Source organism: Magallana gigas, chromosome 6, assembly GCF_963853765.1.
Source record: "Magallana gigas chromosome 6, xbMagGiga1.1, whole genome shotgun sequence".
Lineage (NCBI taxonomy): Eukaryota > Metazoa > Mollusca > Bivalvia > Ostreida > Ostreidae > Magallana > Magallana gigas.
The window spans coordinates 23792874-23819427 of NC_088858.1; the positions used below are offsets into that span (position 1 = coordinate 23792874).

The window sequence follows — 26554 nt, forward strand, 5'->3', positions numbered from 1 at the left end:
AAAAGAAGAATGGATGAAAGAAAGAATTGATATTTCTTGATGATATTTCTATTAGCACATCAACGGTTGTAATCAATGTTTATATGTCACAGCAGTGCCGTCGAAGAAAGACCGTTCGCCGAGAGCGTGTGACTGACACATCTCGTCGGTAGAAGCGCAGTCTCGTATCGATCACAAACATTGCTTGGTTGAACAGCGCCGAAGCTCTAACTAGGTATGTTTTGTTTCGTCGTTTGCACCATTTATTAATTATCAAAAAGATGTACCATTTGTTTAAATATATATTTTGTTGGTCTTTAAAAGAGATTTCGGAATTTGTCAAACGGTAAGGATTACTTATTTGTTTTTATTTTGCGTTTCATTTGCTAACAAATTTTGTAGTTCTGTTCATAATTCCCTTGAGATTTGACAAGAGTCTTGCGTGCTAATGAATTAGTTCAAAAAATACAGTCTGAAATTGGAGCAGCCTTAGTTTTGTACTATTGAGAAGAAAAAAAAATCCTCTCATCAGTAATTAATAATCAGAAGAGGGATCTTTAATTTGATCAAAGGCTGCTATTGATAAAGTATACCTTACAGACGCGTTCTAAACAACGAAGTTAATTATATTTTTCAAACTAGGTTGAAGATGTAGTCTCTCTGTCGCTTGCTGAATATTTTTTACTTCCATCTCCTGACTAGCTACTTTATAAGCAGTATAAAATTGAAACCGAACCATAGCACGTGTATCTAACATATCACATGTTCTGGGTGCGACTACTAATATTTAATTTGTATACGTATGAATCTTATGATGATCATTGTATAGTGCACCCAGTTGATCAAAGAAAAAAGAGTAAGATGTGATCTAAAATGACGAAAAAATTTGGAAGCAATTACTGTTTGGATGATTTAGAGGAATGTCCGCCCCTGCGACGTCGACATACGTTTTCAATGTAAGTCTTCTGTGTTACATACAAATGTATATTTCAATTACATTTATCAATGAGAACCTGTACTTTGTGAAACATTTCATATGCATGAATGAAATTACTCACTTATGTCAGTGACTTGCATAATATTATTGAGCTGAACTTAATTTAACTCTGCCATTGCAGTAAATTGCAAGATACGAAATTGGACAATGAGCGATAACAAGCTGTAAATATGATATTATGAAGGCATTATACTGATGACTTACGAACAATATTTCCCAGAGCATCAACTGCAGCGCGTTGAAAATTGTTTGATTTATAAACACTACAATATATTTTGAGTAAACCTTTCTCTAAAGATTTCATTCATGCTTTTAATTCTTTCAGTTTTTCAACATCTGAAGATAAATCGGCATGCCAGCGAAAGCTTTCCAAGAAAATATCAGGTATAAAGTTGAAAGCTGTGGTTAAAAAAGGAATCAAGTATGTTTAGAATAATAAATCTTTCTTACGACTAAAATTCAGAAAAACATATGTTAAGCACTACTAACAGAAACCGAGGAAGTAAACAAATACAAGTATGTTTTAAGATCGAAAAAAGTGAAATAAAGTATTAATGATAATATCTCATTCACTTGTTGTGAATAACATACTGTGATATAACAAATACTTAATATACTGACTAGATTCAGTACGAATGTTCATACAACAACAACAAATTTTAAATCCTCTATAAAAATGGTATTATGTTAGCAAATATATCTTCTCATTCTTTCAAACAATCATGATCATTAGCAGTGTGATGATTTCAGGGGATGAACATTGGCGGAAGTTTCACACAACAAACGAGACACCGGTCATTTTTCATTCTAGACCACATCGTCCTTTAATCCGTAGGTCTCTCAAAAGGTTAAAAATACAAATACCTTTTCGAAAGACACGACTGAAACAAGAATCCAAGGAGGTCCAGAAATCACACACGTCGTTGTTTCGCAGGTTTTACATATGGATGAATTCCAAATGTCGCGTAGAAAACAGGCAGAAAAGCCATGCAGAGGACACTTCCACATCAAAATTTCACCGAAATGTCACTAGAACTATTGCAATTGACCCCCTTTCTCGTGAGGACAACAATCGTGCAAACAGTTATAGATATGAAGAGACAATTCATCTAGAACCCGTCGGATGTGACGTAAACTATGTATATATTTGTAACAAATCGTCTGAAACAGTGGTTCAGGAACAAAACACAAATGACGTATGTAATTTATCGCCCGCTAAACCCGTTTCTTCGAACACCCTTCATGTTTCGGCAATTCATGTGAGGATTAAGGATGTTTCACCAGAAAGGCAACCACTGGGAGCGACCTCCAGTTGCCCCCCTAGAAAGAGCAGTGGCGTCGGTATATTAAACATTAATTTCTATGGAACATGGCCACTGACCAAACGAAAGTTGGACGAAAAAGGTAAATAAAGCTATTTCATATTTAAATTTGCAGAGAAAAATGGATTGATAGTTGTGTGCTACTGAGAATCAAATTTTTCATGCTATCAAAACCAGTGTGTTCCATATAGTTCAAAACAAAAGTCCTGCTATTTGTAGCATATTTATGTGACTGCTGGCGCAAGTGTCATCAATCTGTTTCTGTAACGTGCGTGTCAACACCATCAATTATTTCAACATATGAACCATTGATCGTATCAAGCTGTTAATTGACACGTGACCACAAATCCTACATATGAAATCAGGTCAAGTGAAAATAACTTTGATCTCGGCACTTCATTTACTATTTAGGAAATGTAGTAGACATTTTATTATTGAAACAAAAAATTCAAAGATATATCCTTCTCCCATTCCTGTCGAAAACCCTCATATTTTGATTCTAGAAACCGCGTCAATGTTGTACATATTTACGATCTTTTCTTTGACCGATGTTTGCTAGGATTTACACAACCTGCTTCTCTGCAACTTTAACACTTGTATGTAATTCATGCTTTTGATAAAAAGAAATCGATATTTGCTTACTGTTTCTTCATTTTGACACATTCCCTGCACCAGGTCTTAATCATGTGAATCCTACTGTTAACTCTTAATAAACGTATAAGCTTTGGTGCTCAATAAGAATTATTTATATGATATTAAACTATTTGATAATTAAAAGATGCAGGTAAATACGTTATATTTTTAGCTGTTGATTTGTAAATCTAATAATACGCAATTTGTTTAAAACATTTTAGACAAAATGAGCTTAGTAAACTAACTTCTATTTGATGTTAAGATTCTGTTCTGCGGGCGCCTATGGTGATCAGTCTGTCCGTTAAAGATCCCTTGTCCGGAGCATATCTTTTCTCTATTTGACCCAATCTGACTCAAACTTTACCCACAGAGTGCCTTTTGGTAAAGGCTGTACACTGACCTTGAACCGGTATTCTAGATCTAAGGTTAAGGTCATATCATAATGGACTGAATTTTTTTTGTCCGCATTCTATACTTCCCCTCGGTCCAGTCTTACTCATACTTCACCCACAGAGTGCTTTTGGTTAAATGCTGTACATTGCTGTAGTTTCTAGGTGAGGAATCAAGGTCTTATGATACTATGCAATTTTTTTTCAGAGCATGTTTACTTTCTTCTAAACCCAAACTGGCTCATATTTCACATAAACAGATTTTGGGTAAAGGATGTGCAGTTACTTTGAAATAAGTTTCAAGGTCAAATGAGAAGGACATACACTGTAGCAGATCTATTTAAAATCCATTTGAGACCATTATTAATTTCTAATTAGAACCATTTTAACAAGGCCTTTGACTTTTGGTAGGACGTAACTATCTATTTCTTGCGTCAAAACAAGTTAAAAATGACGCCGATTTCAAGCGAAATATACACCAATTGCGTAGTCTTAGCTCAACAGCCAGACAAATCTTGTTGATTTCAAAGAGCAATGGCTGAGTAACCAACAATGAAATAGACAGGCCTACGTCTCATTGCTGTTTGGTATCAACTACCCAAAGTCCAAGCTCTTGTTAAAATGGTTCTAGCTTAATCTTGCTCAGATTAAACAAAACATTTAAATTAAAGTTGTATGCCAATTGCAAAATTTAAAGTTAAAGCAAAATCATCTGAAATGATTTTATCCTATTTTCCATTATTTAAGCGGGGCCCTTAGAAATGGACACATTCTCAATTATGTCTAATTTTTATTCTCCCTTCAACCGATAAAGGGAGCTTCTGTTAATAAAAATAGGCTTTCATGATTTAAAACCGTGGCAAATGACAAGCTAAAATGGATAAACGATGAAAAGGTGTCGATTTTATTATAAATATGCATACGTGTATGAATACTGTGTAAAAATTATTATGTTCTGTTACGTACAGTGCATTCACACAGAGGGTAGTCAAAGCATTGGTTTGAACGTAAACCACCGCCTATTTATGCCTCTACACGGTTTTCAGAATCAAAATATGAGAGTATGCAAGAGAAAAGTTTGTGGTTGATTTAGTCTTTGTATTTGATTGTCTGACCTACATTCTTACAGTCTGCCTAGAACTATATTTTAAAATCAATACAATACACTCAATTATTGATTTACGTTTGCACACATATGTTTCTCGGTTGCAATGCACTTTCAGAAAACAATATATCACCTTTAAAAGCCTAATCAATTTAACAAGATAGAGGCAATAAAATCTACTCAACGGCACCAGACAGTCAGATACAATATTATTTCAGCATAATATAAATAATCCATTTGTGAATCATTGACATTCAAATTACAGAGGAAGAGTGTGATCCAACGTTCGAGAAACTCATCATTGACGCAAGGTTGGTATTGCAATAGAAGACATTTGCAGCCTTCATTTATCACGTAGGCACATAGATTCAAACAATATCATAACCCTTGTATAAGAAGATTAGATGAATGTTGCTTATAGTTTTATCGTGGTTAAAAATGTATTTTCAATTGAGACTAAAAAGGGCATGGACTTTTTAATATAGAAAGAGATGGAGATTTGTGGAGTAATTTTTATCAAATGTTTGAACATGAAAATAACAGTCAGTTAGCTTAAGGGTTAAAGTTTCAATATTCTATTGTGGAAAATGAGAAAAGGATGTTTTAATGAAAAATGAGAAGACGGCTATGTTTGTATTCACTTAATCAAATTTTGTTGGTGTGTAATACTTCCTTTGTCGTGCGTATTATCATTTATGAATGCACTTGACCTAATTATCTTTATTGACGAAATGTAAATGTGGCATGAAAAGTTATCAAATTTGTAGGCTTAACAAAAGCAAGGTAGACAGATGGTTATGCTCTAATGCTGTGTATTGCAGAAGAAAAAAACCCTAAAACCTTTAAACCAACCAATTGGAAATATTAGATAATATAGAATTCATTTTAACTAGCGTGAACTAAATTGTTAAATAACCGTAGAAATCAATAATTATTTTTTAAATACTGATGAAAAAGTGTCTGGTCATATTTATCGGATTAATAAAAAAATATCTATTTACAAGATATATGAAAAGTATAATGATAAAAGAATCCATAATTGTAATTCTATAATTCTTTCTTTTTCATATCATGATACAATTACAAAAACCGTCATATACACATTGATTAATTGAAAGTTCTGTTTCGCTTAATATTTTTTTCAATGTATACTGAACATTCAGCGAAATCGTCAATTATTTAATGAGCTGCTTTCAGGCATCAATTCATTACACGCAATCCTCAACCAAAGAAAATGATACTTTTGGGTTTATACTGTATGAAAAAGTCAAGGATAAAGTTTATAATTGCCTAAAATTTCTAATTTCTGTTCGTCCCTTGAGGTACAAAAGGCTTTGGCAAGAACTCATTTTCTTCCCTTTATACCATTATACGATAGCTCTCTTCCCTTCATTTTCTACCATATCACACAATACAATGTTTAAGACAATTCATACGAACAATTAATTTGATTATAAAACAAACGAAAGCTGCTTGCCAATATATAAGAATAAAGCGTTTATTAGTTATCCATAACAATAAAAGAAAGTCTATTGCTGACACTTGGTTATTTGTGAAAAAAAAGAGATTGAAATCGATCGAACAGTGTTTGAAAAAATCACCTGGTTTTCAAATTATGAGACTTTAATGCAGTTATAGCCATAGACTGAACAAATGACGCTATTTTGAAGTAATCTGAGTTCCAGAGGCGGGTTATAAACTTCGAAAGTGTTTGTTTTTTTGCTCTTTGTCTGCCTCGCCAGTTGTCTTCTTTTTGTATACCGGTATATTGTACTAAAAGTACTTAAAGTTAAATTCCAATCTGCACTTGATTTGCATGGTTTCTAATATCTCTAAGATTACGGAAATGGGAAAGAAAAATTTTTGATCTTCATCTTATTAGTGTTAATATTTTTTTTAATTTGTTGGTAGTCTGATACACAAAATCTCCTTGGAATTAAAAAAAAGGGGGATTTAATATGTCAAACATTATTTGATTTAGGATCGCAAGATTTTTAATCACTTGTACATTTTACGAAATTGTTTCGTAACAAGTTCAAATGTAATAAAGTTGCTGTCTAACGAGCACTGTGTTTTGATGAAATGATTTTCTGCATGACGTAAATGACTTTCATGTGTAATTTAGTAGTGGGACCTTTATTCAGTAGTCTACTTCAAAGAGCAAAATTAATATTAATATGTAATACTGATTCCATAGGTGCTGTGTGATATGTTTGAAAAGCCCCAAATGTAAATACTTTGTGTGATTTAATCAATAACGGTCTATGCCGAAAAGCACAGAGGTTCAATTTTTCATTAGCTCACCTGAGCCAAAGGCCTGAGCCTTCCTTATCAAAATTTGTCCGTCGTCGTTGTAAGCTTTTCACATTTTCGTCCTCTTCTCCAAAACTGCCGAAGCCAATATCAACCACACTTGGCACAAAGCATGAATATTGGGCGAACAGGATTCCAATTTGTTCAAATAAAGGGCCACGCTCTGTTTGAAGGGGATATAATTTTGAATTATCAATAATTTGTTTGCATTTTTCTTAAATTTCTTTATAAAAACCATAAGGGATTTATAGAGAAAAACTCATAACAAAGCTCTTCTCAAAAACCATACGACCAGAAGGGCTCTACCTTGTGTGGAAGCATTCTCATGTAGTGTAGGTTCAAATTGTACAAATTATGATCCCTGGGAGTAGGACGGGGCGTCAGTAGAAGGAGTTGAATTTTTACCTTGGAATAAATATACAAAAATCCTTATATATCCTATTCTCAAAAACTGAAACAAACAAGAAGCAGGTCAATATTTAACATAAGAATTATTTATATTGGAGAAAAAATCTCTGAAAAACAAGATACTAGTATAATCTACGAATTTTTCTAAAGGGTGTTAAGAAAGTTCGTTCTGGTTATAAATTGACAAAAATAAATTGACAAAAGCAATATTTCTGTTTCAAATTCACACTGGTTATACTAGAGAATTTTCTCTCAACATATCATCAGTTATCCTCCCCTATGTGCACTCTCTGGTGGTGTCATAGAGTGATGTAAACATTTATGTCTATTACGTCATCAAACAAAATGACGAGTTCGGTGAAAAAGCAGACGTCTTGCACAAGTGTCGATACTGTCAACGAACGAGCCCAGGCTTTGGCTTTATTAGATGCAGGAATCAGTGTGAAAGATGTGGCTAAACTGTGTAAAAGTGAGCGATGGGTAACAAAGTGGAGACGCAGGCGAGAGCAAAATAAACAGCTCACCGACCAACCGAGATCGGGCCGACCGTCGAAAATAGTAGGCCTAGTTAAAAGCCTAAAAAGGAAAGTCGAGAACATAAAATACAAAAGAGGAAAATCAACAAGAAAATGCAGCAAGGAACTCAAGAACTCGGGCTTTAATGTAAGTCATGTGACTGTGTTTAATTATTTACGGAAAGTAAAAAAATGGAAGGCATTTAAGCGATCAAGAAATCAGCTTCTGACGAAAACACAACGACAAAAAAGATTGAAATTTGCTCGTGATCACAAGCACTTGACAGCTGAAGACTGGGAGAACTACATCTTCAGTGACGAATCTTCAAAATATCTGTTTCATGTTCCGAACCGACAAGACGATGTTGTGTGGGGGTCCCAGTCAGATGAGGTACCCGACGTCAGCTGCGTCAAGTCAAGCGCCAAAGTCATGATCTGGGGTGCAATGGGAGTAAACGGTTTGTCAAAGCTACACATTGTTCCATCCGGCAAAACTATAAATGCAAGATATTATGTAGATAAAATTCTTCAAAAAGAACTTAAACCTGCACTGAATCGACAAAAAAACACTGGCAGGATTGATGAACGAAAGTTGGTTCAATATCCAGGACACGCTACGTTTGTTCAAGATGGTGCGACACCTCACACTGCCCTAGTAACACAGAATTGGTGTAAAGATAATTTACCAAACTTTATTTCGAAAGAAGAATGGCCGGGCAATTCCCCAGATCTAAACTGCATAGAAAATCTCTGGAGTATTCTGGACAGTGAGGCCTACAAGGATCCGCGCCCGACATCCATGGACCAATTACGCCGCCGTCTTCAACGAGCATGGAGGGAGATACCTCAGAAACATTTGATTTCTTTAATTCATTCAATGCCAAACAGAATTAAAAATGTACTGAAAAACAAAGGTGGTCTATCTGGTTATTAAAAATCAAAAAACTTACAAACGAGTTGTTTATTAATGAATCTAGGCTAAAGTAAATCACGGAACGAACTTTCTTAAGTAAACACCCTTTAGATATTTGTATTTTTTACTCTAAGGACAATCTAAAGCTTTTGTAGGTTTTTTCAGGTGATCAATTTGGCACCTGAGCCTTGTGTTACAAATATTATCAGAATAGTATTTAATAACTTTATGGTAAACTGTTTATTACCATTGCATTCAACTATAGCTAATACAAATTAATAACCTATTGCATTAGTCACATGGTTTTCTTTTATAAATAGATCATCACACTGACTTAGTTTGAGTCGGGTTTCCAATATTATAATAGCAAACACAGCGTTAGAACAGCATATATAGTTTAAAAAATGATATCAATCCCAATCAAGAGTACATTTATTTCACGGAAACAAAATTCATACATTTTTTAGTTTATGACCATTAGGCATTTTCCCTTCTTATTTTTACCTCACTATGACAAAGTCAGAGGAGAAAATGCTATGTACTTCGAGATTTATAGTACATATTTACAGATAAGATGAAATATTTTATAAATGATATTTTTCAGTGTGTATATTTTGTTGTTGCTGGACCAAACCATTGCAAAAATCGCACAATTTAAAAAACGGTTGCTAGAGAAAAAATTCCACCCCTATCTACAACATTTCACTTACAATTAGATTTAATTTTTATCATTACTCATAATATTTTCTAAATACCGTGCTTTAAGGTTTAATGGAGAGAAAATTTTTATATCAGAGAATAAATAAAATTTTGGTCTTATTCTATAGAGAATGCTGATTTGTTCTCGTACAATGATGAATTGAATTAAGGAGGTTGGCTCCTAAAATAATAGTAATGTCTATCATCCGAAAACCACTTAGATATAAAGATGGGGACCTAAAATGTTCATTTATTTTATTTGTGACCCATGTCACATGCCATTTTTGGAAATATAGGGCCTCAAACAGAAATGATAATTTCCCGGAAATTTGTGCTAAAATTTGACATAGAAATTGTTTATTTGAGGAAATCAAACAAATATTTATAGTTTGAACAGTTATTTACATGTAGTTATGATTTTAATACAGTATGAAGATGAACACTTGTAGTGACTATTAAAGTAAAATCTAAATCAAAGGTTATAAATTCTTGCTTTCCTGGTGGCTTCAAAGGCCAGTACACAATGTACACAACAGAAGATGTTACAAAATTTTGGAGCAATCAAATTATAACGCAAAAAAAAAATATTCATGTAGTAATGTCATCTTTCCAAAACTTTGCATACAAATAGACATACATTTATTGCCTCAATTAAAAGTAAAACAAGAAGGGGTCACATTTAAAAAAAATTGAGATATAGCATGAAATAAGCTAATTTTAGGCCAAAATTGGAGTTAATTTTTTCTTAAATTTTATGGAATATAAGCTAAATATGCCAAAATATATCGATAAAAAAATCAAAATGTTGTTAAAATATGTTTTTCAGAATATCATGAATCTATCGTAATACACAAACTATCTTAGACTAGAAGTTTGGTCTGCGCTGAAATTTAGGAAGCTAAAGTAACAGTACTTTGAAACTAGAGAGTTATGAACATTGTTCATTTCCTTCTTGAAAACCTTCCGCCACAAAATTTAGTCCTTTACTAAACTGTAAAAATGTAATTTAAAAAAAACCCCAATTTTATTCAATATAGTTTATTGGCATTGTAAAATATAAATATACAACTAGAATTAATATGTGATGCAGAATTTTCAGACTAAAGGTGACCAAAATGGCTACCCAAAACCTTAGGAGCGAACCTCTTGAACTTCTCTTATAGATGAATTTGATACAATCTGCTGTTTAACTGAGAAAGTTAATACTTGGCTCTTTGAAAATTAGAGTTCACCCAAATAATGAAATATGTTAGTTCTTATCCACGCAGCAAAGAATTGTACGCTGTCTAGTTTGTTTTTATACAATTAAATCACAATCAAAATTGACACAATGTCAAAGCGGCCTCAAAGCTATAGTATTTTTTTACTTAAAAATTGGCAAATCAAGGGATATGTATGACCTTAGCAACAACTCAAATATGATTTGCAATACATAAAAATATCCTATATATCATAATCATAGAGGCAAAAAGTTGTCAGCCAAAAATATATCAATGTAAAATGCCAATCGTTTAAAAAAGTTATACCAGATAATTACTTACTTTTACGTTACTTTTAAATAATTTATTTCTGGTTGTAACGCAGCATTTGATTGGATAAAAAAAAGTTAATTTGTATAACTTGGTTTGCATTTCATAAGACACGTCATAATGCACCAGCGTCAAAAACATACTAATCCGCTTCACGTAACGTTTGAATTTTGAACAGATCAATATCATTTTTAAAAATTTAACATGGAGCTGTTTACGCTTTTTCATAATCCGCTTCACGGATTTTAGGGCGTAAACTGCCCCAACCCAGGTTATACGAGTATAACGTTTAGATATTAAGTTACAAATGTAGTTTCTTAAATAAAATAACAATTGGATTAATTGTTTCATTGTTTTGATAAATAAACTACACAAATACGTCATAGCTTCAAAAGCGTCCAATCAATTGCTGGTGTATTTTATTATGTATTAATCAGCTGTGAAGTTTTAAGTTTCAAATAGTTAAGGATTGACGGACCAATTTTATGGATTTTGTAATTCAAGTTGCGTTTAGATGTCAATTCGTTGATTTGCATTTTTATGTATTAGAATTTTTTTTAAAAAATGGTTTCATTACTTATTCGTGTTGAAATTGATTTTGCGATCTTTTATATTTCTATTGAACACCACTAGTTGCTGCTGTTAATAAGCGGAAATGGTAACTACGTGTATTAAAAAGGAAATACACATGCATGAAAATTAAAAATCTAAAATACTGTGTTTTTTAAACAAGGTACAGTACTTTCATTTCCTGTAAAGTGAGAAGGAGAATTTCATTTGAGTCGCACTTGTTAAAAGCATATTCATGAAATTAGTTCTGAGCCGTTCTGATGTGTAAAAATCACAGGAAATTGTAGTAGGACAATGACCAAACAAGGATTGTTGGATTAGCCATCCAGAAGATGAGAAACTATATTAATGTCGTCAGTGTAAGAGAAACCTCGTCAACATTTCTTCCGTTTAAGAATTTCCAATCTGACAATCTTCGACTTAATAATTTCTTGACATCCGTTTTGATGAAGCTTCATTCTCCAGTCGTGGTGACGTTACTCCAGCGAACAGCCTTTACACATATTTCAGCCACTTTACAAAATAATTTGTGTTATGGACAGTCTTTATAGAAATCAGGTCTTTTTATGGGAAATGACTTCAATCTTAGTTCACTTCACAATGATCTGTAAAAACCTAATAAAATGTCATGTCCAAACGACCTTGCAGCTATCTAATGAGTTGTTTGCTGGAAAGTTTTATCGAATGATTTGAAGCATTTGGAATATTATGATAATTCCTGGCTTTACAAGTAAAAAGGGCAAAAGCAAATCCTTTTACATAGAAAGAGTAAATCTGGAAGGAAGAGTATTGCCATTTCATTAATCTCATTGTGCAAACGAGACTTTGATATGAAAACACTCGGTCATTTCTAACTCCGAAGTTTTTTTTTCTAAGATCTGACAAAATTTAATTCTTAAATTCATCCAAAAATTTAGCTCATGTTAGTTTTTCCTCGTTATGAGAAAAGTTAAGATGCCTTCTTAGCAGACTAAGTCAAATGTTAAACATGTACATGTATATATATGACATAAATTGCTTGGATACAGGATTGATATAGTTTATATTTACATCCACTAAGAACGATTGCCTGCCTCTATTTCTTATTGATTGTAAAATGATTGTAATTTACAGATGTATAGAAACTAACAGGGCTGAAATCTACACGATCCAGTTCTAACCAGTTTATTCATCGATCGTAACTTTCAAGAACCTAAAAGAAATCACGGACTGCACGAAATAATTATGATAATGTCATACTAAAGATTCCCATATTAGACGACTTGGCTATTTCTTTTATCGAACGTACTGTCGTACATCCACATAATTAGTAAACAATAATTTAGTTACTTTTACCTACTTTTTACGATAGATTCATTAAATTGTTAAAAGATAGATATAAATATAAACAAAAAATGCTTTGTTTGATGATATATGTGGGTTATGAATAAAGCGATCATTGCAGAAAAATGTATGTTTTTTTCAATGTCGCTACCTTAATAGCCCGCATGAATCACAGAAGAAAGAATTTTATGTGTATAAATGACTCTCTAATTCAAATATAATCCGATTTTCATCCGTTTAAAAAATCATACGATTGTTCAGATGGGAAATTTCATAGTCAAGTTGTGACGATGAAAACTATTGACTCAGCTTGCTGAAATATTCAACTCAGCTGATAATCGAAAAAAAAGTTTGTTCGAGAAATGCAATATAGTAATTGTATTGGAATATAATTGTGTTGAGTTAGCGCTTGGTGGTTAGCAAGAGAGAGAGAGAGAGAGAGAGAGAGAGAGAGAGAGAGAGAGAGAGAGAGAGAGAGAGAGAGAGAGAGAGAGAGATTTGGTCATATAGCAAATTCAAACAATGTAAGTCTTGTAGATAAAAAACAATGTAGATCTTGTAGTCGAAAAAATAATTATTATTTATGCCCATTCATTGATCTAAACAGTTACCAATAAAGCTTATTCCATTAATAGACTTAAATCTTTCGTTCCATCTATGAACTGCATCTTGTTAATTTTTTACCTTAAAAAACAACCAAATAGTCATTGACGAAATAATGTCATTTATTAATGACGAATCAAAAACTTGTACAAATAAACCACATCACAAACAGGGAGATCCCTGACAAAGTCAATACTTAAACTTATTAAAATGACTTATGTAACAGGTACTGTGGGATCTCCCTTATTAGTTAAAAAACACCTGAGCAAATATTGATTCACCCGGTAAAATATAAACAAAAATAGTAAACAACAATGGCATATTGATTAAAATGAAATTCGTTTACTAATTTGTTGACAATTTTATATCCATGGTAATGAAAAATGTTATAAAATTTATTTTCAATCTGAACCAATTCCGATTAAAATCTACATTGTGCACACTGTACATATTAAAAAAAACACGAAACAGAGCCTTTTGTTTTATCAATAACAGTCATCCTACTTAACTTACAACGACCTTTACTTATGTGTCTGAATTGTACGTTAAATTGTATTCTGATCATCGGATCATTCACTCTAAACATCTACCAATCAAAAGACAAGTTGTGCATTAGATGACATAACAAACAGTGTTTAAAATCAAAAGTCCAGAGGAAAAATACAAAACAGGAGGCAGAGAAAACACAAACCACTAAAAAAAAATACTTTTTCAGTAAATGCTATTATATAAATCCATTACATAATTTATTATATTCAGGTGACCAATAAGGTTCCCGGGCCTTTAGATTTTTCTCACGATCGTGAATTTTATCTTTTCAACGCTTGGAAATGGTTAGGAACTTTACTATTGTATTAGTCTTATCATTCCCAGATTCAAATGTAGATTAACTCAATGGCACATGTCTTCAAAAAAGGTTAAAACAAGAAGATAAATTGTTGAAACAAATTTCATTATGAAATGCTGTAGCGAAATGTAAAGCTGTGTTGGGGAAAATGACGTCAGTTACTAGTTTATTTAATAACAGCTGCTTACGCAAATCACACTTAGATAATTTGTCAAGTGTGTTGTCATGTTTCCCACTGAGATGTTAAAAGTCTTATTTCATCCGTAATCATTTGGCACATGTAATTTCATTTCAAAGTAATACGTCCATTGGACGATATATATATATATATATATATATATATATATATATATATATATATATATATATATATATATATATATATATATATATATATATATATATATATATATCTTGGACAAGCGATTGGGTGGCTATGAAAAAGGATGATTCATAAATAACTGAAGGAGGCTGGATGGTCAACAAATTGACCTTTAGATCTACCTAAAATTTGAAATATGGTTTGTTTAGCCATAAACTAGGCTATAATTATTTAGTAAAGCAAAAAAAAACCCCATATTTTTTGGCGTTAAATTTTGTGATTTTCTAATATTTCTATATATAGTCTTCTTTTAATTGAGATCAATACAGTCTAAAGCTGGTCGTCTTAAACACAGCAATTAATTAGATCTATTGAAACGCGAATTAAAGTGTTTTGCAACGAGTGTTTTCAAAAAAAGTTATGACGCAAGCGACCTTTTTAACGTTTTATTTGTTTCCTGGGAAGTCGCCCTACTTTTTCATGATTTGAATTCAATTTTTAAAAGTTTTTGAAAGACTAAAAGAATTTTGGAATGATACAGATGTTTTAAAAACATACTAAAGAACAGTTTCGTATACATATTCCAATGTAATCATGTTCTTTTTCTTGAATCTAATTACAATATACACATGAGGCTACTGGTGCCCTCGTTCAAAAAACCTCGAACACATTTTACGTCTCAAAAACTTATATAATACACAAGAGTATTTTATATTGTTATGCATACAATTCAACTTGGAAGACCGTTTTCTGTATTTTGACAGAGTTTATATTTTATGGGAAATTGAGTCGGACATCAGCATGATTATTTCGTGCAGTCTGTGAGTGATTTTTCTTAGGTTGTTGAAGGGTTAGACCGATTGAAAAACTGGTTAAAACTGGATCGTCTAGATTACAGGCCTCTCAGTTTCTTAGAACTATTGATTACAATCAGTTTTCGAAGGAAATAGAGGAGAAAATACTTTGTATAATATGTACGCCTCCTTTGATATGCGGATTATCTGGAAAGGCATACATCTATAGCAACTAGAGGGACAATTAAGTGAATAGAAATGTTAAGCAAAATACAGAAGTAAATAGTATATTGTACATGAACAATATATAAGTAAATGCAATTGTGGACATTGCTGCTTTGTAAAGAAACAATCTTATGAGATGTTATATAAAAGGAATATTTTTTCAATAGTTACAATGACATACTGTAGCGGAGTATCTGGTCTTTGAATCTTTAAACTGTCAAATGAATTTCCTGTTGTGCTGTTTCGCAAGAGAAACTCTTTTTATCCATGGCAACGCAATGATTTAGTTAATTTGCTTACGGGAAGTTCGTTTGTGTTTTCTGGTGCATCACAGTTTGATTTTTGGCCAGTCAAATGAGGAACACGAAAGTCTTCCTCTACTCGTACATTTGTTTTAGCTGGAGCTACTTGTAACCAAAACTAATTATATTAAATATATTTTTTGCGGAGAATTTGATTGTAATTTCTTAAAATAAGAGCCCGAGAAACTGAGATGAACTGGTTCTGGTCATGCGTTTACAGCAGTTTTAATAAAATGAATTAAAATGTTTAGTGTTAGGCTGCACGAGATTGAACTGTGTACACGTGCTGAGTAACTAGTACTTATATCTGGTTTAAATAGTGAATAAAGAAAAAAAACTTAATTCTGCATGTGTGGACATGTATCATGTACTTATACGTGGATTGTATCATTTACATATACGTGGACATGTATCATGTACATATACGTGGACATGTATCATGTACATATACATGGACATGTATCATGCACATATACGTGGACATGTATCATGTACATATACGTGGACATGTATCATGTACATATACGTGGACATGTATCATGTACATATACGTGGACATGTATCATGTACATATACGTGGACATGTATCATATACATATTCATGGACATGTATCATGTACATATACGTGGACATGTATCATTTACATATACGTGGACATGTATCATGTACATATACGCGGACATATTTCATGTATAATACGTGGACATGTATCACAAGTTACATTTTCCTTCGTCTTTGTGTTAATTTCTCTTAATTTAAAAAATACTGAAAAATATATTTTGCCGTCTCGATGCAAGTTAATTATTATTATTATTTTTTTTTTTAATTTCATTTCTTTTTATTTTAAATCTGTTTTGTGTAGGGGGGTTATATCAATTGATCAGTTAAGTAAAGGACATTATTTTGAATTATTTACTTTATTTCAAATTTTCGGGAAGCATTATACTAATTTCAAATGAAGTTGTTATAGTATTTTGGCTGTTTTATCTATAGATCTGAGAAACACGACAGACTTGAGGACTTTTCCATTGCCTACGAGGATATCGAGTTTGGTGATTGTCTCAGAGTTGGACGACAGAGAAGTATTTACAGGTAGTGTGAAACCCGTAATACTTTTGGAAGATACTTCCATATGTTTTCATGATATGAGTTCTGTTCATCCTTTCTATGAAAGCAAGAAGACTAATCCACAAAGCATGTCTGTTCCTACTTACACTGGAAAATTAAACAACGACAACTCTAAAATTTAAATTAAAAAAAAATAATGAGCTTACATAACATGTAACTGCATAATTAGAATTCTAGTACTCATCCTCAGACTGTTTCTTAAAAAGACTGTTGACTTCCTATCACAGAAAAAAAATCAACTCTTAACATACACATTAAAAACGTCTTCGGACAAATTTACAGAGCTGTTTTTCTGTTGTATGTAAAGGAAATGCATTGCCCGAGTGCTAAAGTACCTACGTGTTGTGATAATTTGTGTCTACATTTTCTATCCAAGAATTTTTTGAGTCATACTTGAGGCAATATGTTTTTTAGAGGCCACACCTATCAATAAATGAATTTTGTTTTGGTACAACATAAAAAGAACATTTAGCAAAATTTATGGAATAGAACCAAATTTTACTTTGACACTCAATTAATTTTATGGATAATGAATCGATTATATATCTTGTTGTTGATGTTATTTCAAAAAATTGTTTACATGTGCTGAGAATATAAACCATCGGTCACCATTGATGTGTCCATCCCTGATGCCTAACTAGTGATAAATCTTAATATCGTGCCATTGCATCAGGACAGGGGATGCCTAATATCAAAGAGAAAATAATTGAATAAGATCGTTACAGAATGATTGGTGTAAACGATTACTGCAAAATCGAAAGGACTGTTGAAAGTAAATGCGAACTTGGAAACCCTTTTTTGTCCATTAAAGGTTTATCAGAAAATCGACTTTGTAATCCACTATTTAATTAATTCATTATATACTTTTTCGCTTATTTCTTTCAGCTGAATGTATATAAAGGAAGCTAATGAGTCGAAGCAAATCCAGTAGATAAATGAATACATTGATTTCTATAGACAATGAAGAGAATATCAGTTTTATCAACCTCTTTTAACCTCATTCAAAATTCGAATTCGTTGTTATCGATGATAATGATTATCTAAAAATCTTTACGAAAGGCAGTGAAAATTACAGTCGCTGTAGCACTACTTAGGTCATATATGAGCTTCTAATAAAAGCTTAAAGTTTAGAGCGATTCTAGAATATTGGTAATTAAGAAAATTATCTGCTCAGCTTTTTCGGAAATTTTGACTAAGGTGATTAACGGGCTTAAATCAGCCGAAAAAAAAATAAGCTAAAACTTAATGAATATTTTACGAGACCAAACTAGAATTCGTTAGATTGATTTTCGTTTCCTTCCAGAGGACGCTGGCACGGAGATGTTAATATCCACGACTTCCACGCTGTATCAGATACGAGTGACTTTTGGAATAAAGTCAGAAAACTATGCCGCATACGTCACGAAAATTTGGTTCTATTTATGGGGGCTTGCTTAGAAGAATGCCATCTTGCAATTATATTAAGGTAAATTACTCTTTTTTGGGGAGTATTGATTCGGATGTTAATGGTTTTTATATATATAAATTATTGATATTAAGACAAAGATAGAAAGCTACCGACATTGGAACAGAAGGGAAGTAAATGATAATTGTGCTGACAGCTTATTGAAAAGGTGCCAATCATGCGCGGATCTATGGGGTGGTAGTTCAATTTTTTTTATATAGTAAAATTCATATAGTAAACCCCCCCCCCCCATCCCACCCCCACCCCCACCCCCCAAAAAAATAATTATCCCTAGGTCCCTGCTCCCTGGGAAAATAAAAACTAAATTAGCGCATGCCAGTACACCATTATAACTATTGTAATATGAACTGAACACCTTAGTTTACTCTTCCATAACCACAATACAGACGATATTTTAAAAAATCAGTTGTTTCCTCAATCGATATTTCCGATTTCTCACCTTAGTTCTTTCGAAATTGAAAGCAGCATCCTTCTTTTATTCTATAGAATACCTTTCGTACAAGATACATCTTTATTAAGTGCAATATTTTGTCAGAATTCAACTGAAAAAGATCCTAAAATGTGAACACATTAAAACATTTAAAAAGCTAAGTCTCATTAAATTTCAAAATAATGATAGTTGCATTTATATTTCTTGACTGCTCCTGTTGATGTTGTTTTTGCTTTAACCATTACCATTTTTTTTTTTTATATCTATAGCTGCCAGGGCGGTATCTCTATGTATGACCACATCCACATACAACGTGAAAAAACTTCCTTGATCTCAAAAATCCAGTTCATCAGACAGGTTTCCTATGGAATGGGGTACCTACACTCCAGAGACATCGTCCACAAGCGGCTTACAACGAGAAATATATTCCTGTGTCCCAACGTTAGAATCAGCGTTGTTGATTATGGGTTGGCGGAGGTCAAGTACGACAGGTGCGTAAGCCGCTTACCCAATCGCAACTTCTCGGGCAGGCTCGGAAAGGCCCGGGAAGTTGCGATTCGGCCCGAGGAGTAGCGATTGCCACTTACCGTGTTTTCAACTCTAATCAGTGGGTGTCAATCAACGTCCATTTAGTGGAAATCACATTGTCTAAGGATATGTAATTTCGTGATCAATGATCTTATCAATACAATACGTTTACTTAATCAATACTTAGTCTAGTAGATATTGCACTTTAATGAACATAAAACTTTATGGATCAACTCTGTAACGAAAGCCATGATTGGGATGAAAATCGGTATTAAACGAATATTGATAAAACAACATTATAATTACAGTTTCCGTTGCATGCATGCAATATTTATTCTTCTTTTTTTAATCCAATGTCATTTGTAATTGTGTTTTGATAGTAAATGACTGCTGAATTGAAAGTCTCCCAATATAATCCATTATTACTTTACAATAATCAATTGATTTCACCAATTGCAAGTTATAATTGAGAAGGTGCGCATCATGTATTTAGACAAGTGATGATGTGCAAACAGAACAAATATTTCGATAGCAAGCCAGAGTAAGCTGTGTTTTTTAATTAACAAAAAAAAAAAAACCCCAGTAGAATTCACGCGGTACGTTCTTTATAACCCCTTTGAGAACGAAACACTAGAAGTCTATTTTCTTTGAATAACATATAAAAACGTCGAATTATATTGTCGTCATACTCGAACGCAAGGGATTTGATTTTAACAATTTTACTGGATTTTGAGCTGCGTTAACGTTTACTAAAATATCGATATCGATCAAATATATAAATATTTTACTTAGTCTTTTTTTCATCATGCATCATTGTTTGATTTGACGTCATTCGGTATAGGAATTAATGGTATTGAATTTAACAAGTAGATACATGTATTATTAATATATTAAATTTTACATTTACTTTTTTTCTCCCTATTACACTGTCTTGATTGATTACAGTGATATTTACGCATAACACTGAGGACTCAATCACCTAATCTGGTGCGAATGAATACATTCAGTCTTCCTTCATTACTTCTAGGTGAACATGACTCAGTCTGACTCTCCTCGTGACTTCAAACCGGATCACGATCTGATATTATACTTACGCTGATTATTATTTCATTGATGTAAATATTTTTCAACAGTTAAATGAATTCAGTTGAATAATTTCTTAGTATACCAAAAGTAAATTCATCTAATTACACAATGAAAAAATAGAATTGTGTTATAATTAGAATCTAAAACGTTTTGCACTATTTTTGATAGCACAATTCGGCTGTTCCAATGGCTTTTCCGTTAATTGCGCATTACTCGTTAGCTAGCGCGCGTTATTCAATTTGTGTGCACACATCGTTGCAGTTATGAGACCACATCTTTCAAAAAATAATGATTCAATGCTTAATTATCAGATATCCTGAATTAAGTTGTAATGTTATATCAAACTATGGTATGATTGATAACACAAACTTCGAGGATTTGCAGAATTAAAAAAAACCGTAATAACATATTCATTTATGGTATGACTATCTCGAAAACTTTAGGTCGTTTGACTATTAAAAAAAAATATTGAATAAACAGACTTGGCTATCAGCCGCAATTGTATCGGAACAGTAATGGCAGCAGAAACAATATCTTTTCAGAAGTAAATTAATTAGTATCAAATGAACGAAATATTAATGCATTAACTTTACTTAATTAACCATACCAACAGAGAAGTGTTTTTTATGTTTTCTTCCTTTATACCCCCCCCCCCCCCAATGATCATACTATTTTAACAAGTTTTTTTTCATTACACCTCATTCAATAAGTTACGAGGGTATAATGTCATTGACCCGTCCGGCAGTCTGGGGGTTGTTTTGTGTCCGCGCAACGGAATTTCAATTTAGTGATTTTTCTGTGAACCTTGATTTGTTTGAACTTAGAGTGTTGTTGTTATTAAAGACAGCGTCTGATTCTTGGCACCAAGAATCTCAAAAAGTAAAGGAAGTAATTATCTTTGAAAAAGAGAAGCAAATTCCGGAAATGAAAATGCTAATTCTTTGTAACAAGCGACATTGTATTTGGAGGGTTATACGAATTATGTTTAGATGTGCATATCTGCAAGAACATTTGATAAGATGATTTTATTGGACTTGTATCCCTGTATTTTATGTATTTAATGCGAACTTTGTCCTTCATTAAGTTTAACATTGTCAAGTTATGTACGTGAGCTTATTCATTTTTTCTTTCATTACCAGACCCGGATTCGCATGCTTGCCAAGAGGGGACCTGACGTACATTGCGCCGGAAGTCTTATGTTCCATGTCTGTTGTTCCTCCAATGCTCGTCCCCAGCGTTCCTTTCACTAATGAAACCGATGTATATGCCTTCGGGTAGGTCTTTCCATCCCATTTTTAAACAGTCAAGTGAACAATGAACATATTATTATCATTACGTAAAATTCCATGGTAACGTTACACTCGTGCTGAAATATTATTCATTTCTGCAGCTAGTGACACCAGTGACGTCAGTATATTTTTCAACTTTTCGACGTGATGCAATGTGGCACGTCATTCTATAATGTTTGTTATTAGCACTTAGAGGTATTTTGATATTCACCGCTGGTTTAATGATTGAATGGTGGGAAACGTAACACATATTGATTGAGGTTTTTTTTTCTTACAAGAAATTAATTTTTGATAATTTGTCGGCCCAATTACCACGATATCATAGATAAAACGAAAGCTTTTTTTTTTTACGTGTTTCCAGGGTTTACAAGTATACCGATATATCGAATAAAACTATTAAAAATTGAATTCATTCCATAAATATATGGTGATTCAATGATTGTAAAGAAAAAATCACTAACGCATTTAAAACAAAACCAAAAACGTCCTTTTTTTAATTTGTTATTTCCTTTTGTCTTAATGGCAATGGGCTTTCATAATTCAAAATTTGAAATAACACTATAATGGCAGCTTCGACAGTTGCATGCAAAGATATGATAACTCTCTAAACCCCAAAATGTCAAAGTATTTATCATCAGCCATTGAAGACAGCAGTAAGACATTTTTGAGACTTGTTACCTAAATGCAATAATGCAAATCCACTCAAAAAGTTCTTTCTTCAAACAATATTGAGAGTTGCTTTTAGCAATTTTACGCGAGCTGCAGCTAAATTTAGGGCTTTTCTGTGGATAAAAAGATTGAAACAAGGAAATTATTTACTGCTAATATCTCTTAGGAATCAAGACAAATAGAGAACGCCTACGTCATTTTCGTCATAGTGCCTCATTTGATTGTCACATCCGTAATGTCAAATGTCGCCTGTAAATAACTAAATGTTTGACGTTTATGTTCCTCGTTCTAATTAAAGAACCGTTGTCTATGAGCTGCTGACAGGACATTATCCATACTACGGAAAACTCCCAGAATTTATTATTTGGCAAACTTGTAAGGACAAAAAACGAGGGATTCCTAATAAGACCGGCATGAAAATTCTCGAGGTACGTGTAACTTCTTCATCCTGTTAACGGTCGAAAGTTTTTGAGACCTACACAGGCTTTTATTAGTAATAAATCTTAGATCTTAGTCTTTTATCAAATGTTCTCTATTATGATTAACATGCACTACACTCAAAACAATCAGTGATCGGCATAATACATTGTAAGTGTCGAATTGCAAGAAAAACAAGAATATTTGACACTTTTCAGACTCTTACAAGCAAATGTTGGACGCACAATCAAGCGAAACGGCCAAGTTTTCAGGATATCAGCAAAACGTTGCATAAAAACGTAAGATTACTTAAAAAAGAAAATAATTTGAAATTATTTCAAAGTGTTTACAAAATTTTGATGGCATTCGTCAAATGAATATATTTCATTTTTTATTTCATTTTTTATTTTTTTATAAAGGCAAATCTTCACAAGCAGCATAGTGTATCGGAACCCGACATTTCAGGACGATTTGGAACCAACCTTTTGAATGGCTTTCTAAAGTAAAAGAATCAAATGTACAGATATTAGAAATAATCGAATCAAATCAATCTTCAATGATAGAATTACATTTTTTCCCCCAAGACAAAATGAGTATGCATGCATTAAACGTTGTATAAATTGATGGAAAAACAATTAAAATATTCCGTGGCTGCCATGTGGCCGTATATTATATGTTATACAAAATGTTTCATTAAACATGATTGTGTAAAATATTGCATTTTAAAGTCATTGTAGTTTTCGTATCTATGTGTTCTTTGAATAATAGTACTTTTTATCAGTAAACTTTTAAACCCTCTTCTTTTGTTTTGTGAATACAAGGTAGAGATTAATAACGACTTTGTATTTTTCATTGACGTATTTATTTTTAAAATTATGCAATACAGGGACTTGTAACATAAAAAGCATGCTAAGATTTCGATTTTAGTAGGTTCATTTGTAGGACTTTGGTGAAATCTTAGGATCTGCCCAAGTCCTACTTACTACTGTCATACCGAAATATAAAGGAACCCAGGCAATGACTTACCCAAGTCATGTTTATGTAAAAAGTTGTTACGAATTGCTCATTTCTTTTATCGATTTTGAATATATTGATAATAAATCATTGTCATTATCTAAATAATCATCTTGTTTATAACAGTAGTTGGCCATGAATGAGTTCGCAAAATTGCAGCGGCGTTTAAAAATAATTTCCGCTTTGAAAGTTGTGAGTAAAACTTTACCGTGAATCATGATCGTATCAAACTCAATTTTATCCGAATAAAAGTTTAACCGATTTTTGTTTTTTTGTTATTTTCTGGATTATTCCCCTTTTGTAAACAATTTATCGTCTGTATAGAAACAACGGCTCCACATGGGAAAGAATTGACAGAAGATGTTTTAAAAAATCATCATTATTATGATATCTTTTTTTTAAATAACGGGTTTCAAAGCTACAAAATTCATGAGTTCACTAATATAAACAGCAAAACGATTCAGAAATTTTTGGAAGGATGAACTACAAAACCCAAGCGGCGAAGTGGGATAAGAACAAACAACACTTCGAGACGAGCGAGTTTTATTAAGACGTGTGAAAGGCAACAGAAGACAAACATTACAAGATCTGAGAAGTAGGTTTAACAACATTACAGGGTGTAATGTGTCTGAAAGAACTGAAAGAAGAGGACTTTGTGATGATGGATATAGCTAGGAGGCGTGTGGTTTCTAATCAAACTACTTTCTCGCACCTAAATCGAGAACGACGGACACGATTTTGTTGACAAAAATTAACGTGGACGGTTTTTGAAAATTGGTCTAGAGTCATCTTTAGTGATGAAACGAAAATTGTGTTGGGTAACAACAATTAAATATACGTTTGGAGGAAGCCAGACGAGCGTCTACGACCCGAGTGCCTGGGTGAATGTGAAGACAGGGTATGTATTATGTTTTAGGGTGTATTTCATACCATTGCGTAAGAATCCTTTCACCAGTTGACGGCAACATAAATACTGATAAATATATTTATATCTTTGATGATCATATATGGCCTGTGGTCGCACAACGTTTCCCGAACCGACCCTGGATCTTCGAGGGAGACAACGCCCCTTGTCATGTGTCTGCTAGGGTCAATGCTTGGAAAATCATCAACGATATAAACACATTACCATGGTCAGCCCAAAAGTCAAGATCTGAACATAATTGAAAATGTCCGGAAAACCTTGAAAATTCGCATGCAGCAACGAACATCTGAAATTAAAAACGCCGAAGACTTGAAACGCATTTATTTACGTTGGGAACGTGGACCGCATTAATTTACCTCTTCACTATACATATACATGTATACGGGGAATTAGAATTGTAAAACGCACAAAGGGACGAATAACTAAATACTTAACAAGAAGGTAAACAAGAATTAAGGTAAGTGATTCATAATTTTCAGATCAAATATCGGAGTTTGATTTTTAGCAGACAAAGTTTGTTTACATTGTCGACGCCGCCATTTTGGGAACTCATTCATGGTTAACTACTGTAGATACAAGTGCCCGATATTTTTGATATAAGATGGGGTTAGAATGAAATGTACGGAAACAAAATTCAAAGTGGCATAAGTATATTGTAGATGAACCTAACATTTGTTATAGAGCTCAAAGCGATGGATCTAATGCGATGATTCAGTCTACAATTGTTACTTCTTTGTTTTGAAGAATATATTCACTTGTTTAGTTTAGCCGTCCTCGAAGATTGCACGGGGCGTAACTTCCGTAAGAACTTGGAGAATAATAAGTTGGATTTCTTCTTTATATATTTTGTTCTACGGTTACCTTACAAATAAACAAACTCTAATAGTAAAATTTCTTCATAAAGTCGATATATCGAAATGAAGCAATCGTCACCTTTTAAATCATTGGGTGTCTGTCTTTAAACGCTTTTTCCAGTTTTGCAAGTATATACATGTAGTAACTTCTTGTAAAATGACTAGTAAATGTGTCTATGACCTATTAAGCAGCCCGCTTGGATAAAAAATAAAAAATATCACGGCTCATCACGACCAATGTTAATATTTATATCAATTAAACTAATACTTTTACATGAACTGAAATCACCTCTATCGGGCGCCTAAGTTTTGGTAAATTGTTACAGCCCCAGGTCTTCTCGAAGACTTACATAACGTAATGATAATGCCACTAACAAAAAAATTGTTAAATTTTTAAATTAAATAGAAAAACAATCGGCAGCTACCCCCAAAAATATGTTGACAGATGAGGTCCCATGATAAGAGCTCTAGAACAAGTAGACCCTGAAGAAACACTTTTATTAGTAGCCTAAGTGACCCAATTCCCGCAATTTTGCAAACAAATGAAAACATTGTAATTTTTTCTTTATACATGTATTTAGCGATCAAAAGTATAGATCGCATATCTGCTTAAGTTGATTTTTACATGTTTTTCTTCATAGTATTATACACATCACACTAAAAAAAATGGTAATTGAGCAAGCACTAAAAATGGTAATTGAGCAATTAAGCCTGCGTTCGATGTTTCCAAGTCAAAAAACCATCGGAAAATACCAATATTTTTCTACAATACATAAAGAACTTTATATGATATTAGTCAAATTTGGCCCCCCATAATTCGCTGTTTTTAAAATGATTCAGGTACATTAATTTGTTGTGCTATTTTATAAAAGATTTGACCTAAAATATGTTTTTTCACCTATTTATTTGATTTATATGCACTCACTGGCAGTATATGACGTCAGAAGTGACGCTATTTTT

The 26554-nt window shown here is 32.8% G+C and overlaps 1 protein-coding gene across 3 annotated transcripts; it reads left to right on the plus strand.

The window, feature by feature from the left end:
* Positions 1 to 23599, plus strand: LOC105339835 (RAF proto-oncogene serine/threonine-protein kinase). 3 transcript variants are annotated; one of them, XM_034469693.2, is made up of 12 exons: positions 19 to 214; positions 809 to 935; positions 1302 to 1360; positions 1727 to 2380; positions 4691 to 4736; positions 16783 to 16881; positions 18221 to 18382; positions 19082 to 19303; positions 21566 to 21700; positions 22683 to 22812; positions 23020 to 23100; positions 23221 to 23599. In XM_034469693.2, the coding sequence occupies exons 2-12, from the start codon at positions 853 to 855 to the stop codon at positions 23305 to 23307; spliced, it is 1758 nt and encodes a 585-aa protein (XP_034325584.2). In that variant the 5' UTR covers positions 19 to 214; positions 809 to 852; the 3' UTR covers positions 23308 to 23599. The 3 variants fall into 3 exon arrangements, with proteins under 3 accessions (XP_065944628.1, XP_034325584.2, XP_034325585.2); XM_034469694.2 differs by lacking the exon at positions 19 to 214 and adding an exon at positions 218 to 325; XM_066088556.1 differs by lacking the exon at positions 18221 to 18382 and having other exon boundaries at positions 1 to 214.
* Positions 23600 to 26554: the final 2955 nt, after the last annotated feature.

Bases quoted from the DNA above. Each gene is read 5' to 3' on its own strand.
- LOC105339835 (XM_034469693.2), top strand. From the start codon at position 853: ATGACGAAAAAATTTGGAAGCAATTACTGTTTGGATGATTTAGAGGAA. The intron at 1,361-1,726 runs GTATAAAGTTGA...TGATGATTTCAG, and splicing joins GCTTTCCAAGAAAATATCAG to GGGATGAACATTGGCGGAAG. The intron at 4,737-16,782 runs GTTGGTATTGCA...TTTTATCTATAG, and splicing joins AAACTCATCATTGACGCAAG to ATCTGAGAAACACGACAGAC.